The 18,718-nt window shown below is 45.8% G+C and overlaps 1 protein-coding gene across 3 annotated transcripts in view; it reads right to left on the reverse strand.

Annotated features, from left to right (window-relative positions):
• The window catches only part of EXT2 (exostosin glycosyltransferase 2), a 133,625-nt gene that overhangs the window by 98,197 nt on the left and 16,710 nt on the right, over positions 1-18,718 (reverse strand). For all 3 annotated transcript variants that reach the window (XM_081798285.1, XM_081798286.1, XM_081798284.1), the window contains 3 exons: positions 7,643-7,838; positions 5,676-5,815; positions 2,964-3,057 (listed from right to left, as the gene is read on the reverse strand). In XM_081798285.1, the coding sequence (XP_081654411.1) occupies positions 2,964-3,057; positions 5,676-5,815; positions 7,643-7,838 (430 nt within the window). The remainder of the gene's footprint in view (positions 1-2,963; positions 3,058-5,675; positions 5,816-7,642; positions 7,839-18,718) is intronic.

The raw sequence follows: 18,718 nt of genomic DNA on the forward strand, positions 1-18,718 counted from the left end.
GAGGTCATTTTGGGCATACAGAATATTCAGGGAACGGGAGCAGGACTCCATGGGGCACTGCAGTGGACTGCTTTAGAAGGTCTGAAAGCAGTAGAGAAGAGGGACATGAGAAAGCGGAAGGAAGACTTGGAAAAGGAGGCGGGGAAGTGCCAAGACTGCCTTTCTGTCCAAGTTGACACAATGTGGGGCACTCACCACCCGAGGAAGTGACTGGCCCTTGGGCCTAGAGGCGTGCAGCAGAGAAGAGATGGCCACTGGGCCATTCATGTTGTCAAGGACGGTAATATTCTTGCTAAGAACAAGAGGTTCACAGACGTTTTAAACAGCTGAATGGGGGCGCCTGGGTGGCTCAGTTGGTTAAGCGACTGCCTTCGGCTCAGGTCATGATCCTGGAGTCCCGGGATCGAGTCTCGCGTCGGACTCCCTGCTCGGCAGGGAGTCTGCTTCTCCCTCTGACCCTCACCCTTCTCCTTCTCTCTCTCTCTGTCATTCTCTCTCTCTCAAAAAAAAAAAAAAAAAAAAAAAAAAAATTAAATAAATAAATAAATAAACAGCTGAATGGAACATGAGAAAGGATCTAGCCATCCCCATCATTTCATAAAGGTGGAAATGAAAGCCTAGTGAGCTTTGGTGACTTATCACTGTTGTATTAACTCACAGGGACAGAGCCAGGGCTCATATCCAAGTCTTTTGACTCCAAGGATATCTCTTTGAACCCAAATAACCTCAAGGTACTCAATTTTTAATGACCTCTATTCATTCTATCTCAACAGTTCTACGATTCGGAGCCCGGACTCAGAAACGACCAGCTGCGCCTACCTCAGCCCTGTGGTTCCCCAGCCGGCTCTGGGCAACAATGGCGTTCCATAAGCTAGCGTGGGAGCTCGGCTCCAAAAACCCAATGATTCTTTTTCCTCCACAGGATGGTGCCAGGTTTTTACTTGGCCTTGTCAGACTGGAATCTTAAGATGGTACCTGATTTGGCAGATGACTCCTACTTAGTTACGTTAATAAATCAAGATGCCATAAAAGAAACACCCAGAGCTCACACACCAGGACTCTTCTTCTGTGAAAAGGAACATTTTCTTCTATACGACTTGTAAGAACCATAGGCTGAGATGAAGAATCTAGAGATCTCCAGACGGACTTTCTAACTGACTGAAACTCAGACGAGGTGAGTAGTGAAGTGATAACTGAGAAGCCCAAACACTTAAAATGAACACGAACAGCTCTGAAAAAAAAAATGGAGAGGCTAAAATCCGACTGTGATTTGTTTTGTTTTTAAGATTTTATTTATTTAAGAGAGAGAGAGCATGCGCACAGAGAAAGAGGAAGCCAGCACAGAGAGGGAGAAGCAGATGCCCTGCTGAGCAGGGAGCCGGACACAGGGCTCGATCCCAGGACCCCGGGACCATGACCTGAGGCAAAGTCAGGCACTTAACCAACTGAGCCACCCAGGCGCCCCTGTGATTTGTCTTCCAATCACAATGCCCGTATGTGTTACCAGTGAGGTCACTGAGGTCCAGAGAAGGCGAAGCCTTGGCCACGGGTACAGTCGGGGCCCAGCCGAGACGGCATGGGCGTAGGCAGTCTGAGGTCAGCACCTGCACGGCCGGTACCGCGTGACGCGGCCATCTCCGTGGTTTAAAGTAAGAAAGTGGTGGATCCACACATCCGCTAATTCTCCCTGCCTCCTAAAACCCTAAAATGACGATTACGACAAATTTTTAAAAATGAAGGCATCGTCGGGGCGCCTGGGTGGCTCAGTTGGTTAGGCGACTGCCTTCGGCTCAGGTCATGATCCTGGAGTCCCTGGATCGAGTCCCGCATCGGGCTCCCTGCTCGGCAGGGAGCCTGCTTCTGCCTCTGACCCTCCCCCCTCTCATGTGCTCTCTCTCTCTCATTCTCTCTGTCTCAAATAAATAAATTTAAAAAAATCTTTAAAAAAAAAAAATAAAAAAAATAAAAAATAAAAAATAAAAAAAATGAAGGCATCGTCACTAAGATCAAGAAGATGGGAGACGAGCTGAAGCAACAAAATGGGGAAGCTGAAAAGCAGAACGAGACGTGGTGGCTGACTCTCCGGGCCCAAGCAGCCGCTGAGGAAAATCAGCTGAGAAAAACCCAAGGTCGTCCGCTGCGGAACCCCAAGTGGGGGCAAAGATGAGGGACTTAATGCTGAGACCCCTCCAACCTCTCTCCTGCTCATCTCCTACAATGATAATTTTGACAAAAATAAAAACCTTAAGAATCTACTAAAAAGAAAAGAAACAACAAGCATAGTACCAATTTGGGGTAGTTTTTTAAATTTTTTTTTTTTAGCTTGCTTATTAACATTTCCGCCCACCTAAATTTCTCTCTGGCAAGAGAAAAGAAAGAGAAGCAGGACTATCCGTGGCCCCGAGTGGCATGCTGCAGACCGTGGAGAGCAGCCCAGGGGAAGGGGTATCAGACGGTGGAAGAGACACCGGACAGTGAGGCGGGGTGCAGCACCTGCTCCAGGGGACAGGGAGCACCGCTCGTGAGGGAGGCCGCTGGAACCGGGAACCTAGGCCTGCTGATATGACAACATTCTCCTGGTCAACAGCTACTCAGAAGCATCACCCTGAAATGTCCCTACTTCCTGAGCTGCCTTAGTCACGACAACTATCACCCGCTGTGAGAACAGCCATCCAGAAAGGCTCTGCATCCTGAACACACTGCTACGCTATGACCCTAAAACATAAAAAGAGGCTTACCTCAGGAGAGTTTTTAAACCTCTGATAGTTACTATCTCAAACCTTATCTGATGCGACTCACCTGAGTCCGCTTTCCTCTCTCCGGTTTGGTGAGTCGATCTAGCGGAGGAAATCGCCCCGCTCACTCAGTCAGCTCTGTCGATGTGTATCCCCACCGTGCAGGCCACCCTTCCGTACCACCCGTGTCACCCCCACCCCCCCAAGCAGGCCTGCCTGGCCTCTTACCTGCCGCTGCATTTCTTCAATCTGCCTTTGGGGGATGCTCTGCAAAATACCGTACACATCAGATATCTTTTCTTCCGGGACAACCACAGATGCTCTAGAGAAGACACCAAAACAGTTTCTATACACCCAACGCTCTACACAAAGCACCTTCACAGACCTGTCCCGCTGCGTTCTCCCGAGCAGAAACAACACACCCGCACCCTCCTTCAGCCCGCATTCCCTCCGGCGAGTGGCTCCCCATCCTCTCCTCAGGGCCCGCCTTCTCAAAGGCCTTCGTTCTCTGGCCTGCTGCGTTTCCTCACCTCCCTCCATGCCACCCGTGTGCTCCAGCAAACCATGCTCTGCCCACCACGGGGCCTGTGGGTGTGAACTTCCTGCTCCCTGGTATACTCTTTAACTTCACTGCCTGCTCTGAACAAACAAGGACTTTCCTCATTTAGCTCCCTACTCAAAGCCATTCACTCACTCAGCACGTATTTACGGAGCCGCTATCACGTGCCAGGTGCTGGGATTACGACAGCGACCGAATCAGACAAGGGCTGGGGCTGAGCACCACGGGAACACCTGCGGGAGAGCATTCTAGGCAGAAGGCCCTGAGGAAGCAGCATGCTGGGAATGTTCTGGCAACAGCACGGAGGCCGGCGAGGCTGGAGTAAAGAAGATGGAGAAAACCAGGAGGTAAACAGGGGAGGGGGGCGAACAGCAAGCGCACGGGGGGGGGCCTTGCAGGCTGTGGTAAGGACTCAGCTTTAACTGAGACAGAAAGCCATTAGAAGGTTTTAGGCAGAGCTGGCATGATCTGATTAAGTTCCAACGGGGTCATTCTGCCTAAAGTGCTGGAAGAAACTGCAGAAAGCAGGAGCAGAACGGCTGGAGACGGTCGCAAAATACAGTGGAAGAGCCGGGGAAAGTGGTGAGGACTTGCCCGCAGGTCAGACACATGGGTGAGGGAGACAGAGGGCTCAGCAACCACCCACCCGTCAGGGCATTTAGCAGGGTTTCCCATTTTATTTGTACCAATTAACTTATGAAAATCTGAAACCCGCTCCCCAGCAAGACTAGTCTGTTAGGACGGAAACCACGCCTGGTTCCACTCCCCAGCAGCCCCTGAGCACCTGGTACATTGTCTAGCACACATAGTTGGCACTTAGTAAATATTTGCTAAATAAGTGCACAATTTCTACTGTACAGATGGGAAAACTGAGGCTCAAAGAAAGAAAAGAAACGATTTGGCAAGATCACAAAGCTAGCCAGTGACAGAGCTGGTTACCTGAACCCGGGCCTTCTGGCTCCAAATCCAGAGCCCTTCCACCACTTACCCATAATGACAACTACCCAAGCTGGTCTGGATTCTCACAGGAGTATCTTTCCAGCCGTGGCTCAGGGTCACTGCCTCCACGAAGCCCTCACCAACTCCACTGCCGGCAGAGGTGTGCGCCTCCTCCTCGCGCTTCTCCTACCATCCCACCCAGCCCGGCTGCATCTCATCGCAGTAGTCGGTCACTGCTGGTTCACCTGTCTATCCTCCACCAGTAGGCTAGTGGCTTCCTGGAGGCAAGGTTTGACCGATCATCTTTGTATCCCCATACCTAACACAGTACCTCGCAAATAAAGGGCCTCAACAAATGTCTCCACGGATGCTTAAATGACTGGAGGTGGCTCAGCACTTCTCTAAGATAAAAAGAATTACACAGCCTCGTCTTGCAGGCTGAATGAGGCTACCCCTCTGTGCTGGGCTTCCACTGCCCCCTGTGCAGGCATCTACAAGGCACTTATCACACGTTATTAGAACGCTTGGTTTGTTCCCCACTAGATCCCAGCCTCCTTAAGAGCAGAGACTGCATTATTCACAGGAGACTTTCCAATAACTATGAGATGAATCAGTGTACAGAAGAATGAATGTTACTTGCATTGTTCAAATACCTTTGGTGATCAGACACGAACAGAAATATCAGAACAGGTGGGAGAGGAGAAAGTAATTAAGTATCTGAGGCGGAGTCAAGCTTGAGAGGTATACACAAAGGGAGCTAATTTTCAATAATCTTTAACCGCCAAAGTCCTGGGGAAATGAAACAACATGAGACCAGAGGGCTCTTCTGTCCATTACAGCCATAACCAAGCGGGACCCATGTTTGCCCTTCTGTGCCCTGGGAATGTCTCTAAGCTTTCACGCATGCGGCGGCACTCCCCCTCCAGCTAGTAACATCATGCAAACTCTGCAGAGTCTCTAGCACTTCACCACTGTGGCTGCAGATCACACCCACGGAGCTCTGAAGTGCAGCATTCCTTAAAGTCCTTCTGGTGACTATACTCTGCAGTTACAAGGGAGAACCACTGCTCTCGTCTTTGGTAAAAGCCCAGACAGTACGTATTTCAGGCTTTGTGGGCCATATCATCTCTGTCACAACTACTCAGCTCCGCCACGGCAGCATAGACACAGCCAGGGGATAATACGTGAGTGAATAGGTATGGCTGTGTTTCAATAAAACTTTATTTACAAAACCTGGCAGCTTCCCATATTTGGCCCAAAGGCCTCAGTTTGTGAACCTCTGCTCTAGGCCAACAGACTAACTCTTCTGATGGAAAATACAGCAAAACAATCTACAGGAGTAGTTCTCAAACCTAGGTAGGCATTACAATTACTGAGGGGGCTTTCAAAATCTAATGCACACAGAACCACTGGTGTGAAGTTTATTACAAGATAACACTCACCTCTTCCAGTCCAGAACTTCAGAGAAAGGCAAAATATAGGAGTCTGCAATGACAACTGGGACACAGCTGGCGCGTAAAACGTCACTCAGTACCGCCTGGCCCAGCCGAGCACCACGAAGGACCACACAGAACGTGGCCTCCTGAGGGAACACAAGCAGAGGCAGGGGATCACAAACCGGTCTCGCTGACCCACTCTCTGGTCGCTGCAGACCATCACGTTCTCCTGAGGGCTGAAGCCAAGCACTACTGAGACACCCTGACCGAAAACGCAAACAGATAAAGCTCACACCAGGGGAACTTGAAAAGCTCAACTGGCTGCAACGCTTGGTACTTCCACTCTTCAGTGTCACCTCGATGCCGCTACTGGTGGCATCTGAAATGTCCAGAGCCAACGTCCAAGTCTTCTCTGGGCCCTCAGTGATGTGACCTCCCACAGCCGGGTTCCTTCCAGCCCCACACTACGCGCGCACACCGAGGCACGGGGGCTGAGCATCACTTACGGCGCTTACCTCAGCCTACCTCACAGCAGAATTACTTGTCTGGGCATTTCAGGCTTTCTAGAGGACCCCCTAGAGGGAAGCTATCAACTCTCATCTTTCTACTCCTCATGGCATCGAGCAGTGTGCTCTGTACATAGAAGATATTCATTTCACGTATGCAGTGCCTTTGAAAACACGCAGATATGTTCTTCTTAGAACAATAAATCAAACAGAAAGCAAGTTTCTTCTCCCTTCCCTCCCTCAAGCCTAGTCAATGTGGGGAACGTTTCAGAAAATGAGAGACGTACAGGAGAACAAGCAGTTGTGACAGGTAAGCAAAAATAAGAAACGACCCTCTAACACTCGGTTTTTCCCAGTTTTTGCCTCTTCAGGAGGAAAAAAAAAAAAAAAGATTAAAAAAAACCCCCAAAACCCACTGTTTCATCTTTACAGCTAGAGAAAAGGAAAGTTCAGGAAAAAAATGTAAAGAAACTCAATATGCCAAACTCCTCCAGGGATACATGAGAAAGCAGCAAGGGCTGAAGAAGAGAATCAGTCATGGCGCCTAGAGGTGCAGGTGGACAGCTCAGCCTGCCCTGAAGAGTCAGCATCCAGATGTGGACACACGTGCTGATAACCATTTTTCCTGTCTAGACAAAGGTTACTATAAATACTCCTGCTCACATCACCACTGTTATCAGTCAGACATTCCAGAGACCACGCAGCACTTTCTCGGAGAGAAAGTATTTTAACAATCTCAGCATGGGCCAGTTCTCTTTGGAGATTTAAAAAAAAAAAAAAAAGAATCACACCAGCTCCTTGCTATTTCTCCTTGAACTATTTTAAATATTTCAGGGAACAAAACTCACTTTCTCCTTTCCTAGCCCCCATGCCCTTGGAATGCCAAGCATCCTGCTTATGCTTAAAATATCCCCCAAAGGACTACTCTTACCCTCAAGTATGGAAATACTGCCATGCCCATGACTCAGGCAAAGGACATACTACCAGTAGGACATGCCGAGGGTGGCAAAACACCAACAGACAAAACAGTAACAAAAAACGAAAACTTTCCATTCCCAGCAAAAGTTGACTGCGGCCTCGTGGGCCCGCATGTCAGAGGCTCCAAGCTGCCACCTTAAAGAGGAGATGTCTCTGCACGGGCTTAGGAATACAGGGGGAAAAGTAAAACACGTTTGCCCACTGTCCACGTGACTTCTCCGCAAACCCATCGCAGTTGCGATTCTGGAGGGTAACGGATGTCTGAAAGGGGCAGGAGTACTCAGAGGCCAAGCAGCTCTGCACAAACAGCAGACGCCAGACGCCGACGCACCTGAGGGCCCGCGTGGCTGGTAAAGAGCAGGACTACGTTCTCTTCTCCCCTTGGGTAATTCCCTGGCTGCGTGTGGGAAACAAGGCCTTTTGCTGGGGTGCGTGCTACTTCGAGGAAGGGACCTCTCCCGAGCCTGGCGGCTAAGGGCAGACACTCACCTGCAGCACCTGGGGGTAATCATAGACCTGGTGCTCGCGGCAGCGCTTACGCACCCACAGGACACCCTCTGAGAGGTTGGTGCATTTATCCAGCACTAACACCGACTCCCCGTGTCTGGCCTGCAGGGCGTCCAGGTCTTCTCTGTACTCGGGGTGGATAGCCATCTGAGAGGACAGGAGGAAGTACCGCCGGGGACTGCAAGAGAGCAAGAAGCGTGACTGGAACATTGCCGCCGGCTCGCTGGTCAAGGTACAACAAACCCGGACGTTCAACTTACGGCAGGGAGTGGGTTCTCACCGGACTTCACATCTCTTGATTTTCTGGGAAATCACGCTCTGCAGCATTGCTTAGGATTTACAGTATTATACGCCGTAGGAACCTAAGGTATGACTCAGTCACGTGCCATCATTAAAGATTTTATTGGGGAGAAGTTCTTCAGGTTTTGAGGAAATGCTTGTAATATGCCAAGCTTGGACAGCAAGCTATAAATATGTATGTGCGTGCGTGGACAAAGAGAGAAACTAACTGGCTGACTACTTGGAAGAAACATCAACGTGTCATTACCATTAGTTATATCTGAGGTCTCTAATCTTAAAAGGAACTGAGAGCTGGCTGCTGGGCAGTACCGGTGGTAAAACCAGAAGAGGTGAAGGACTGCTTCTGGCTGCTGAATGGCCTCCTCAGGCTACGGAGACGCTTCAGGGAAGACAGCCCCCATCCTCAAGGCCACCCGCACACAGGAAGACTGAATTGGTGTTGAGAACAACACGTGGAAAAAACTGTCTTCACCAAAGGAGGGAACCCAGTCTTAACATCTGGATAGCAAGGATGTCTAAGAGAAAATGGAGTGAAGAAAGCATTTCCATGGGTCTAGTGCCATTTAGATCTCCACAAGACAAACACACGAACACAAAGTTAGTAAGCCAGAAGTCGAGGGGGAGTTCTGGGGGGGACCAGATGGTAAGTAACTCTGCCCTGGAAGGCAAGATCCCCACAGGGCGGAGAGGTTACAGCTCATAAACTCTACACAGGCTGAGGGACCACTAGCAATCACCGTCAAAGAGATGAGTAATACAAAGCAGCTTCCAGCAAGAAGTGAAATACCCATCAGACCTCGAAGCAGTACTCACAGGGATCTACCCCGCACTGGTCTGCACCAGGGAAAGTTAATGCCATCAGACAAGCTGATACGAGTCCGCACATAAGAAAGGACCGAAACCTATATTGTGTGACCTCCAGCTCTCTCTCTTCCTTTTTCTTGCCTTGGGAGAAAGGAACGGTAAATTTTTTTTTTTTTTTTTTTTTTAGTTTCTTAGACTTATTTGGGGGTTCTAGCTGGTGAACATCACCTTACCCATACATCCATAGCCAAAGAACAACCATTCTCTGACTGAAAAGGTCATCACGGTTTATCCAGCACTAAGCTTCAAGTCCCGAACACACTGAACAATGAGTGGAGAAGGGGAATGCTCCCCTTTCCAGCCAGCTCAGCTCCAGAAACTCCAGAAAACACAGCAACACACCCCACAGCCAGATGGCCTGCAAATCCTCAGGACCCTTTCTTCTGGTAATTCCTTTAAGCGGCTGAACTACAAGCAAAAGGTACTTCCCTGCCACGGTTAAGAAAGAAAGGGATGTGCACACTCCCCAAAACCTCACTGTCTAACAGCAAGTAGCCACATGAGGCCATTTAAATTAAACTTAAAATTCAGTTCCTCTCACACCAGCCCCCACATTTCAAATTCTCAATGGCCATATGAAAGGTAGGGGGTACCTAACAGCAGAAATACAGATGATCTCCCACCGCGGAAAGGTCTGTTTGATAGAGCTGCCCTTGATGGGTCATTCAGACCCAGACCACGGGGTAAAGGTAAGTGGAGATAAGAAAGACATGGAGTAGCAACCCATCGGGGAGTCAGTTTGGATCAGCTGTACAGATGGGTTCCTCTCATGCTGGGCAACTTTCCCCTAAGTTACAATTTACTGAACAATATGCTGAATATTTATAGCTAAAAGCAGTCCTTCTAGACACTGAAATAGACTCTTGGATTCTATTCCCAGCCCTGAGCCTCAATAATTTTTCTTATGTAAAAGCATTAATTTACAGAGGGATGACTTGGTGATGGAAAGATCACACATAAGAGCACTTGCAGATCATCTCGAAGCGAATACCATCTCCCTTCAAAGTATTTCTGTAATCAGGGCGCCGGGTGGCTCAGTCGTTAAGCGTCTGCCTTCGGCTCAGGTCATGATCCCAGGGTCCTGGGATCGAGTCCCACATTGGGCTCCCTGCTCGGCAGGAAGACTGCTTCTCCCTCTCCCACTCCCCCTGCTTGTGTTCCCTCTCTCGTTGTGTCTCTCTATATCAAATAAATAAAATATTAAAAAAAAATTTCTGTAGTCAAACTTGTCTCTTTAAACAAGAGAAAGACTTATAGGCAAACTCACAAGACAAGCAGGGTTTAAAACCACCTTAACGATGAAAGCTATTTGGAAATGAAATAGACTGGGTTTGGTTTTTATTTTTTATCTCAAATCAGAAAACTTCTCATTAACAAGTTATAATGAAATCAGCCATGCGTCAAGTTAGGGCTGAATGACCTTTAAAGGTCTTTCCAATTCCTAAGACATTGGTTCTATGATGGATCTCATGGGGCACTGGTATTCGCTGGATGTTTCTGGAAACCTTCTGTTTAAGTAGAGCTGCAACCATAAAACTGGCGATGCTCTACACTGTCTAGAATAAGAACAGACATGCCAGTACCCAGGAGGGTGTCCACGCAGAAGGGCGCAGAGTGTTGGAGTTCCAGAGAGAAAAGAGTGGTACTGCATGGCGTGGGTGGGGACAGAAATGGCCCACCCAGAGTGTGGATGCCTTTCTAGGATGAAGGATTCTACTTGGGAAAGATCTGGGAGTTGGCCCAATGCAGGGTGTGAGAGCCCTGAAAGGGTACACAAGGTTTTGGCACTGGGGGCAGGTGTAAAAGTAGCATGGCAACCCAGTGGGATGCTGGAGAACAAGTGCAGTTGGGAGGTCATGTGGGAATCCCAGGGCAGAGTGTCAGAGCCCGGACAGGCTGAGAAAGATGCCGTGTCGTGGGGAGGGTGAGAGCAATGGTACCAATGCCCCAGTGTGGTGAGCAGCAGGAGCACAATGTGGGGGAGTCAGAGTCTGAGTGGGATTGAATGCAGGCAGGGGCAACACAGTGCAAGAGGGTTGAGCAAGTAAGCAAAACTACTGAGGATAAATGGGAGCCAGATTTCTCACTGTCAGAGAACAGAGCTACAAATATGCAAAGGGAGAAAACCAGAATGCTCCTGTGGTGCTGGATGGATTTGCAGATGGTGATATGAATGCATGGTTCTCAATGCACACAGATAATATAGAGACTATCCATCTACATAGATACAGAAATAAATACAGATGTTCATGTGCAATGCTCGAAGAAACTCCTGAGTAAAGGACTCAGGTCGAGTTTCACTGTTGAGAAACAAAGTTCTATTTCAGATATTCGGTCGCCAGGATCCCTGGATCCCTGGATCCCTACTCTACCATTACTCCATTTTCAGCATAAATGTGCAGATGTGCACAAGAGTCTAGAAACATTCCCCCTGCTTGCATGCTGGTTCTCCCTGACCTGACAGATGGCTGATGGAGTGTGCCCATTTTAGCTTTAAGCAAACAAAATTGTAAGGTGGATTTGTTTTTCTTTTAAGGACTAAAATTACTAGCTAGGACTTTCATGTTTCCTCCCAGCAGTGCTGAAACCGAAGTTTAAGTAAAATCATGCTGAGAACTTGAAGTCTCCCTCAATAGGAACAGTGGTAAACTCCCAATTTAGTTCCTCGTAGAGACAATGACAAGAATTCCAGCTGAGACCAGCACAGCTGTGAGAACAAGCTATCAATAGCAACAACCCTCAGCTTCCCATTGAAAAAATATTGAGAGAGATTTAAGATAAAAATAAAAACCAAGCTCTCACTACTCTCTGTAGCCCTCAAGAGATGTGGGAATTCCCTCACAAAGCAACTCTCACAAAGCGCAACAAATCCAAAGCACGGCCATCAGGTCACCCACCCGGCCTCCTCCCAAGTCCCTGGAAAGGGTCAGGAGTCTGGAGTCTGTTTTTGCCCTTTTTTTTCTTCTTCTTCTTCTTCTTCTTGTTTTTTTGTTTCTGTTAGAGAGAAGGGAGTGTTGCTTATAAGAGAAACACCAAAACTTCAGGGCCAAACTGCAGGCTGGAGGGAAGTGGAGTGTGGGTCCAGCTGAGTTGTAGAAATCCACCAACTGGCCAGCAGAGGGAGCATGGCGCCCCAGGCAGCCTTTAGCTGTCTTCCCCGTCCTGGTAGGCTGACTCTTCCTCTGGCTAGTTATTGGACGCAGAACCTCAGAGCCTGAGACCTTAAGTGATCTAGCTAGAGATCTTCATTTCAGGCTAATTATACATAAAAACTAGGGAGATTAAGTTACTAAGAAAATACCACCACTATGGCAGTTTAAATCTTTAAAAGAAACTGCCTGAAAATAATTTTTACTGTTCAGAGGCGGTTTGTTCTTCTCTGTTTTACTGAATCTTTTCTTTTCAGTAGGTATTTTCCCTAGGCCAAACCTGAAGGGAAGGAAGAGTTCTGAAGCAACACAAGAGAGCTAGATTATACTAGAGAGATTAGATAAGAAAGGGGGTAGAGTTCAAGCACTCTTAAGAAAGAAAGGCCCAGAGGCAGCCAAGCTGAAGAGACAGCCCTGACCCTCCCCCTTCCCTCCCCCGTAGCACTGAGGCCATGGGGAGCCCACAATTCTCTGTTGTGCCCTGGGCACTGCAGAGGTTTCGTGGCACCCCTGGCCTCCACCCTCTAGATGCCAGGAGCACCCCGTGCAGAACAGAGCGAACACACCAGGTCTGACCGCTCTCCTCTGAGAGGCTGGCTCTTGGCTGGCGTATGGGAACTTCAGTTTTAGGGGAGTTCCTAGCCTCCCCAGAACTGGTAAGAGTGGCTTCCTGTGCCCAAACTGTCTGTACAAACAATATGGCTTATGTTGAACACTCACTTTCCTCCTGGAAATCTGAAATGTTGACACATGCCCAGCAGAGCCTGTGCACGTGATTAGCTCCCGATGAAAACGGGGGCACAGAGTCTCTAACGAGTCCCCTGGTAAGCAATATTTCATGCATGTTGTCACCACTCGCTGCTGGGGGAATTAAGCACATCCTGTGTGACTGTGTGACGTCACTGGGACAGGACCTTTGATGCCTGCGCCCAGTTTCCTTGGACTTCACCCCGTGTACCTTTTCCCTTTGCTGACTGTGCTTTGTCTCCTTTTGCGACAATAAATCATAGCCATGAGTGTGACTATATACTGAGTCCTGAGCTTCTTGGCAAATCATCGAAACTGGAGGTGGTCTTGGGGACCTGACACACACACACACACCCCCTAACTCACAACAGTCAAAAAAGGCTCCGTATATTGCCAAATGTCCCTGGGGAGACAAAATCAACCCCCTCCCGTGTTGAGAACCACCAGCCTAGCTAGGCTTAGTCCAAACAGGCCTTCAATAAAGGGTTGATCTGAACTGCAGTGAACTGAATTAAACAATTTCCAGAACAACTTCGGGGGAAAAAAAAGCAAAAGGTTAAAAAACAACTTTCAAAAATCACACAACTGATTTAAATTTAAGTAAATGTTCACAGAAGCAGCAAGTAGAGAAATAAAATCTTTTTTCTAAGTTTGACTTTTCTCCACTATTACAGTTTTATAATATCTATTATAATGTATTTATATTACATTATAATATCTATTATATCTAATGCTATGTAAATATGCCAAATTAAGATCCTAGATATGTGACAGAAACTTGTACCACCCCAAAGGGTACCAGCTGGGCACACTCACACAGATCACCCTTTCTCATTACAGAAATCTAGTCTCAAAACAGCACTGGGGCTAAAATTAACAAGTGAGGAAACAACAAATGTTGGTGAGGATGCAGAGAAAGGGGTACCCTCCTACACTGTTGCTGGGAATGCAAGCTGGTACAGCCACTCTGGAAAACAGTATGGAGGTTCCTCAAAAAGTTGAAAATAGAGCAATTGCACTACTGGGTATTTTATCCAAAGGATACAAAAATACTGATTTGAAGGGGCACATGTACCCCAATGTTTATAGCAGCAATGTCTACAATAGTCAAACTATGGAAAGAGCCTGGATGTCCCTCGACAGATGAATGGATAAAGAAGATGTGGTATATACAGAGAATGGAATATTACTCAGCCATCAAAAAAATGAAATCCTTCCATTTGCAACAAATGGATGGAACCAGAAGGTATTACACTGAATGAAGTAAGTCAATCAGAGAAAGAAAATTATATGATCTCACTCATATGTGGAATTTAAGAAACAAAACAGAGGAGCATAGGGGAAGGGAGGGAAAAATAAAACAAGACGAAATCAGAGAGGGAGACAAACCATAAGAGACTCTTAACTATAGGAAACAAACTGTTGCTGGAGTGGAGGAGGGTGGGAGAGATGGGGTGGCTGGGTGATGGACATTGGGGAGGGTATGTGTTATGGTGAGTGCTGTGAATTGTGTAAGGCTGATGAATCACTGAACTCTACTTCTGAAACTAATAATACACTGTATGTTAATTAATTGAATTTAAATTTTAAAAATTTTAATTAAAAAAACACAGCATTGAACCATATCCTTTTCTCCAGTCTCCTCTGTAAGAATTATTTTGTATTTTCATCTTGATGATGATCAAAAAAAATTAGCTCATATTTAATGATAAATACTGCTAAGAGTTTTTCAATGTCCAAGTTTGTATTTAGTGGGCTAATAGGAAGAGAGGAAGACTTAAAATGTAAATCATGTGTAAGTACAGTAAAATGCTAATTGCAGAACCTAAGTGATGGGCATACACATATTCACTATGCTGTCAAATTTTTTAAACACTGCTGCCTGGCTTTAAGATTGTCATAACAAAATGGTGAGGAGAAATATGAATCAGGCATCTGTACCAGATGAAGATAAATGATGTCACAATATGCCAAAGGGAAGCTTCCTAGTCATTCAAACAGAAAAAGTGGTAGAGAGAAGTATATCATCACCCCACTGGCAAACCCCATAGGCATGCCAAACCCCCAAAACCTTAATTAACTTTACACTCACCTTAAAAGACACAATCCAGTTTCAAAGAAAAAGCCTCAGCTATATTGTTAATGTGAATATTATTAGTTTTGTAGATTTGTTTGCATTTAATTTGTAAATCTGTTTTAATTTTGAAGTCCTATAAGCACAAAGAGTTTAAATTGTTTTTTATCTGTACTTATTCAAGTTGCATTATTTAAAAAGTAATCAAGATGCAAGGGACCTTGAATAGACCAAAACAAACAAAAAACAAAACCTTAAAAAAAGAACAAAGTTGGAGGACACACATTACCAAATTTCAAAACTTACTATAAAACTACAGTCATCAAGACAGCAGGGGGGCGCCTGGGTGGCTCAGTTGTTAAGCATCTGCCTTTGGCTCAGGTCATGATCCCAGGGTCCTGGGATTGAGCCCTGCATCAGGCTCCCGTCTCTGCGGGAAGCCTGCTTCTCCCTCTCCCACTCCCCCTGCTTGTGTTCCCTCTCTCGCTGTCTCTCTCTCCATCAAATAAATAAATAAAATCTTTAAAAAAAAAAAAAAAAAAAGACAGCGTGGTACTGGCATAAGGATAGACATATTGACCAATGGAACAGAATTGGGAGTCCAGAAATAAGCCTAAATACCTATGGCCAGTTGATTTTCAACAAGAATGCCAACATCATTCAATGGGAAAAGAAAAGTCTTTTCAACAAGTGTTGCTAAGACAACTGGATATCCACATGTAAAAGAATGAAGTTAGACCCCTACCTCACACCATATATTAAAATTAACTCAAAACAGGGGTGCCTGGATCGCTCAGTTGGTTAAGTGTCCAACTATTGGTTTCGGCTCAGGTCACAATTTCATGGGTTGTGAGCTCGAGCCCCACATCAGGCTCTGTGTCAGCAGGGAGTCTGCCTGAAGAGTCTCTTCTCCCTCTGCCCTCCCCCGACTCCTGTTCTCTCTTTTTCTAAAATAAATAAATTTTTTTTAAAAATCAACTCAAGGGGCACCTGGGTGGCTCAGTCGTTAAGCGTCTGCCTTCGACTCAGGTCATGATCCCAGGGTCCTGGGATCGAGCCCTGCATCGGGCTCCCTGCTCTGCGGGAAGCCTGCTTCTCCCTCTCCCACTCCCCCTGCTTGTGTTCCCGTTCTGCTGTGTCTCTCTCTGTCAAATAAATAAAAAAAAAATTAAAAAATTAAAAATAAATAAAAATAAAAATCAGGGTGCCTGGGTGGCTCAGTTGGTTAAGCGACTGCCTTCGGCTCAGGTCATGATCCTGGAGTCCCTGGATCGAATCCCGCATCAGGCTCCCTGCTCGGCGGGGAGTCTGCTTCTCCCTCTGACCCTCCTCCCTCTCATGCTCTCTGTATCTCATTCTCTCTGTCTCAAATAAATAAATAAAATAAAATAAAATAAATAAATAAAAATCAACTCAAAATAGACCAAAAACCAAAATGTAAGAGCTAAAATTATAAAATTCTAAGAAACCACAGGTTTAAATTTTGTGATCTTGGATTAGTCAAGGATTTCTTATGTATGACACCCAAAGTACAAGCAGCCAAAGGAAAAATAGATAAATCAGACTTCATCAAAAGAAGAAACTTTTGTGCATCAAAGGACACCATCAAGATAGTGAAAAGACAACCTACAGGATGGGAGAAAATATCTGCAAATCATATATCTGATATGCATCTAGTAAGTAAAATATATAAAGAATCCTTAGAACTCAACAAAAACAAAACCCAATATGAAAAAAAAAATGGGTAGATGACAAATAGCCAAAGCAACCTGAAAAAGAAAAACAAAACTGGAGGCATCACAATTCTGGACTTTAAGCTCTATTACAAAGCTGTAGTCACCAAGACAGTATGGTACTGGCACAAAAAACAGACACACAGATCAGTGGAACAGAATAGAAAACCCAGAAATGGACCCACAACTCTATGGCCAACTCATCCTTGAAAAGCAGAAAAGAATATCCAATGGAAAAGACAGTCTCTTCAACAAACGGTGTTGGGAAAACTGTACAGCAACATGCAGAAGAATGAAACTGGACCGCTTTCTTACACCATACACAAAAATAAATTCAAAATGGATGAAAGACCTAAATGTCAGACAGGAATCTATCAAAATCCTAGAGGAGAACACAGGCAGCAAACTCTTAGATCTTGGCCATAGCAACTTCTTACTGGACACGTCATCGGAGGCAAGGGAAACAAAAGCAAAAATGAGCTACTGGGCCTTCATCAAGATAAAAAGCTTCTGCACAGCGAAGGAAACAATCAACAAACTAAAAGCAACCTATAGAATGGGAGAAGATATTTGCAAACAACATATCCAATAAAGGGTTAGTATCCAAAATCTATAAAGAACTTATCAAACTCAACACCCAAAAAACAAAAAATCCAGTCAAGAAATGGATAGAAGACATGAACAGACATTTCTCCAAAGACGACACAGAAACGGCTCTCTCTCTCTCTCTCTTCCTAAAATAAATAAGTAAATCTTTAAAAAATAAAAAATAAATGAACCCACTGGAGTATATACTTTGAAAGAGTAAATTTTATGGTAAATCAATTATATCTCAATTTAAAAAATAACAAAATAACAAAAGAAAAAGTCAACTCTGGGAGTCCATTAACAGAAAAATCCAGAAAGTTGACCTAGGCAGTAAGTTCATGAACTATTCAGTCTCTCTTTGTATTTGCCTAACGGCAGAAAAATGTTTCAATCTCCCCTTATCTAAATAACAAAATCTGCTACATCTAAAATAAGTTCCAGAATTTGGTCACCAGGCTACAAAGTACAACACACTCTGATTTCTCAAAGAATCCATAAAGGCATCCAAGGGGAAGTTTGGGATGCTTTGCAAACTATTTCCTTAAGACTCATTTCTGAGACCAAATCCTATGTGCGGATTTTTAAATCTCACCCTCTACGATATTTCTAGTGTGGCAATATACAAATCAGTCATCTTCATAAGTGAGCACATGGCACACAAGAATACTACCATTATCATCACATTTGTTTAAAGTTTATTGAGATTCTCACTGTGAATTAGCACAATTTTAAACAGACTACATCAAAAAAGGCTAGACAAAATGCCCTGCACATCCAAGCTGTCAGCTCTTCTCGTTTATTCACTCACATGTCAACAATATGAACCCATATGCGACAGGCACAGCGAACATGGCAGTTAAAAAACAGACCTGGGGGGCACCTGGGTGGCTTAGTCAGTAAAGTGTCTGCCTTCAGCTCAGGTCGTGATCCCAGGGTCCTGAGATCGAGTCCTGCGTTGAGTTCCCTGCTCAGCGGGGAGTCTCCTTCTCCCTCTCCCTCTGCCCCTACTCCTGCTCGTGCTGTCTCTCTCTCTCTCAAATAAATAAATAAAATCTTAAAATAAATAAATAAATAAAACAGAAAAACAGACCTGGCACCAGCCTCACTGCAAAATCCACAATCCCAAGCAGAGAAGCTGTGAGCAAGTCATAACAACACAGCCCAGTGACTGGTACAGTAGGAGAAGTGGAGGCTGCTATGGGGGCATAAAACAGAAGAACCACTCCGGGGGCCTAGGAAAGTGCCCCTAGAGTGAGAGATACTCGAGTTCAAACCTAAAGGACAAGCAGGTCATCAGTCTGATGAAAATGAGGAAGAAGACTTCCAGACCATGGAAAGTATTTGCAGCCCCCGCAAAAAATTGAAAGAGCAATGCTCATTCTAAAAACTAAAAGGGGAAAAAAAAAAAAAAACAACCTAGAGATGGAAAGAGTAGTCACGTGCCAGAGGGTCGTGAAAGACATTTTAAGGGGTTTGGGCTTTATCCGAAGGGAAATGGGAAATCACTAACAATCAGGTTGTGGGGCAGCAAGACTAGAGGCAAGGAAACCCAACAGGGGCCCATTTCCAGGATCCAAGGGAGAGATGATAGTAAGCTGGTATG

Source organism: Leptonychotes weddellii, chromosome 11 (assembly GCF_054177405.1).
Source record: "Leptonychotes weddellii isolate Sample4059 chromosome 11, ASM5417740v2, whole genome shotgun sequence".
NCBI lineage: Eukaryota > Metazoa > Chordata > Mammalia > Carnivora > Phocidae > Leptonychotes > Leptonychotes weddellii.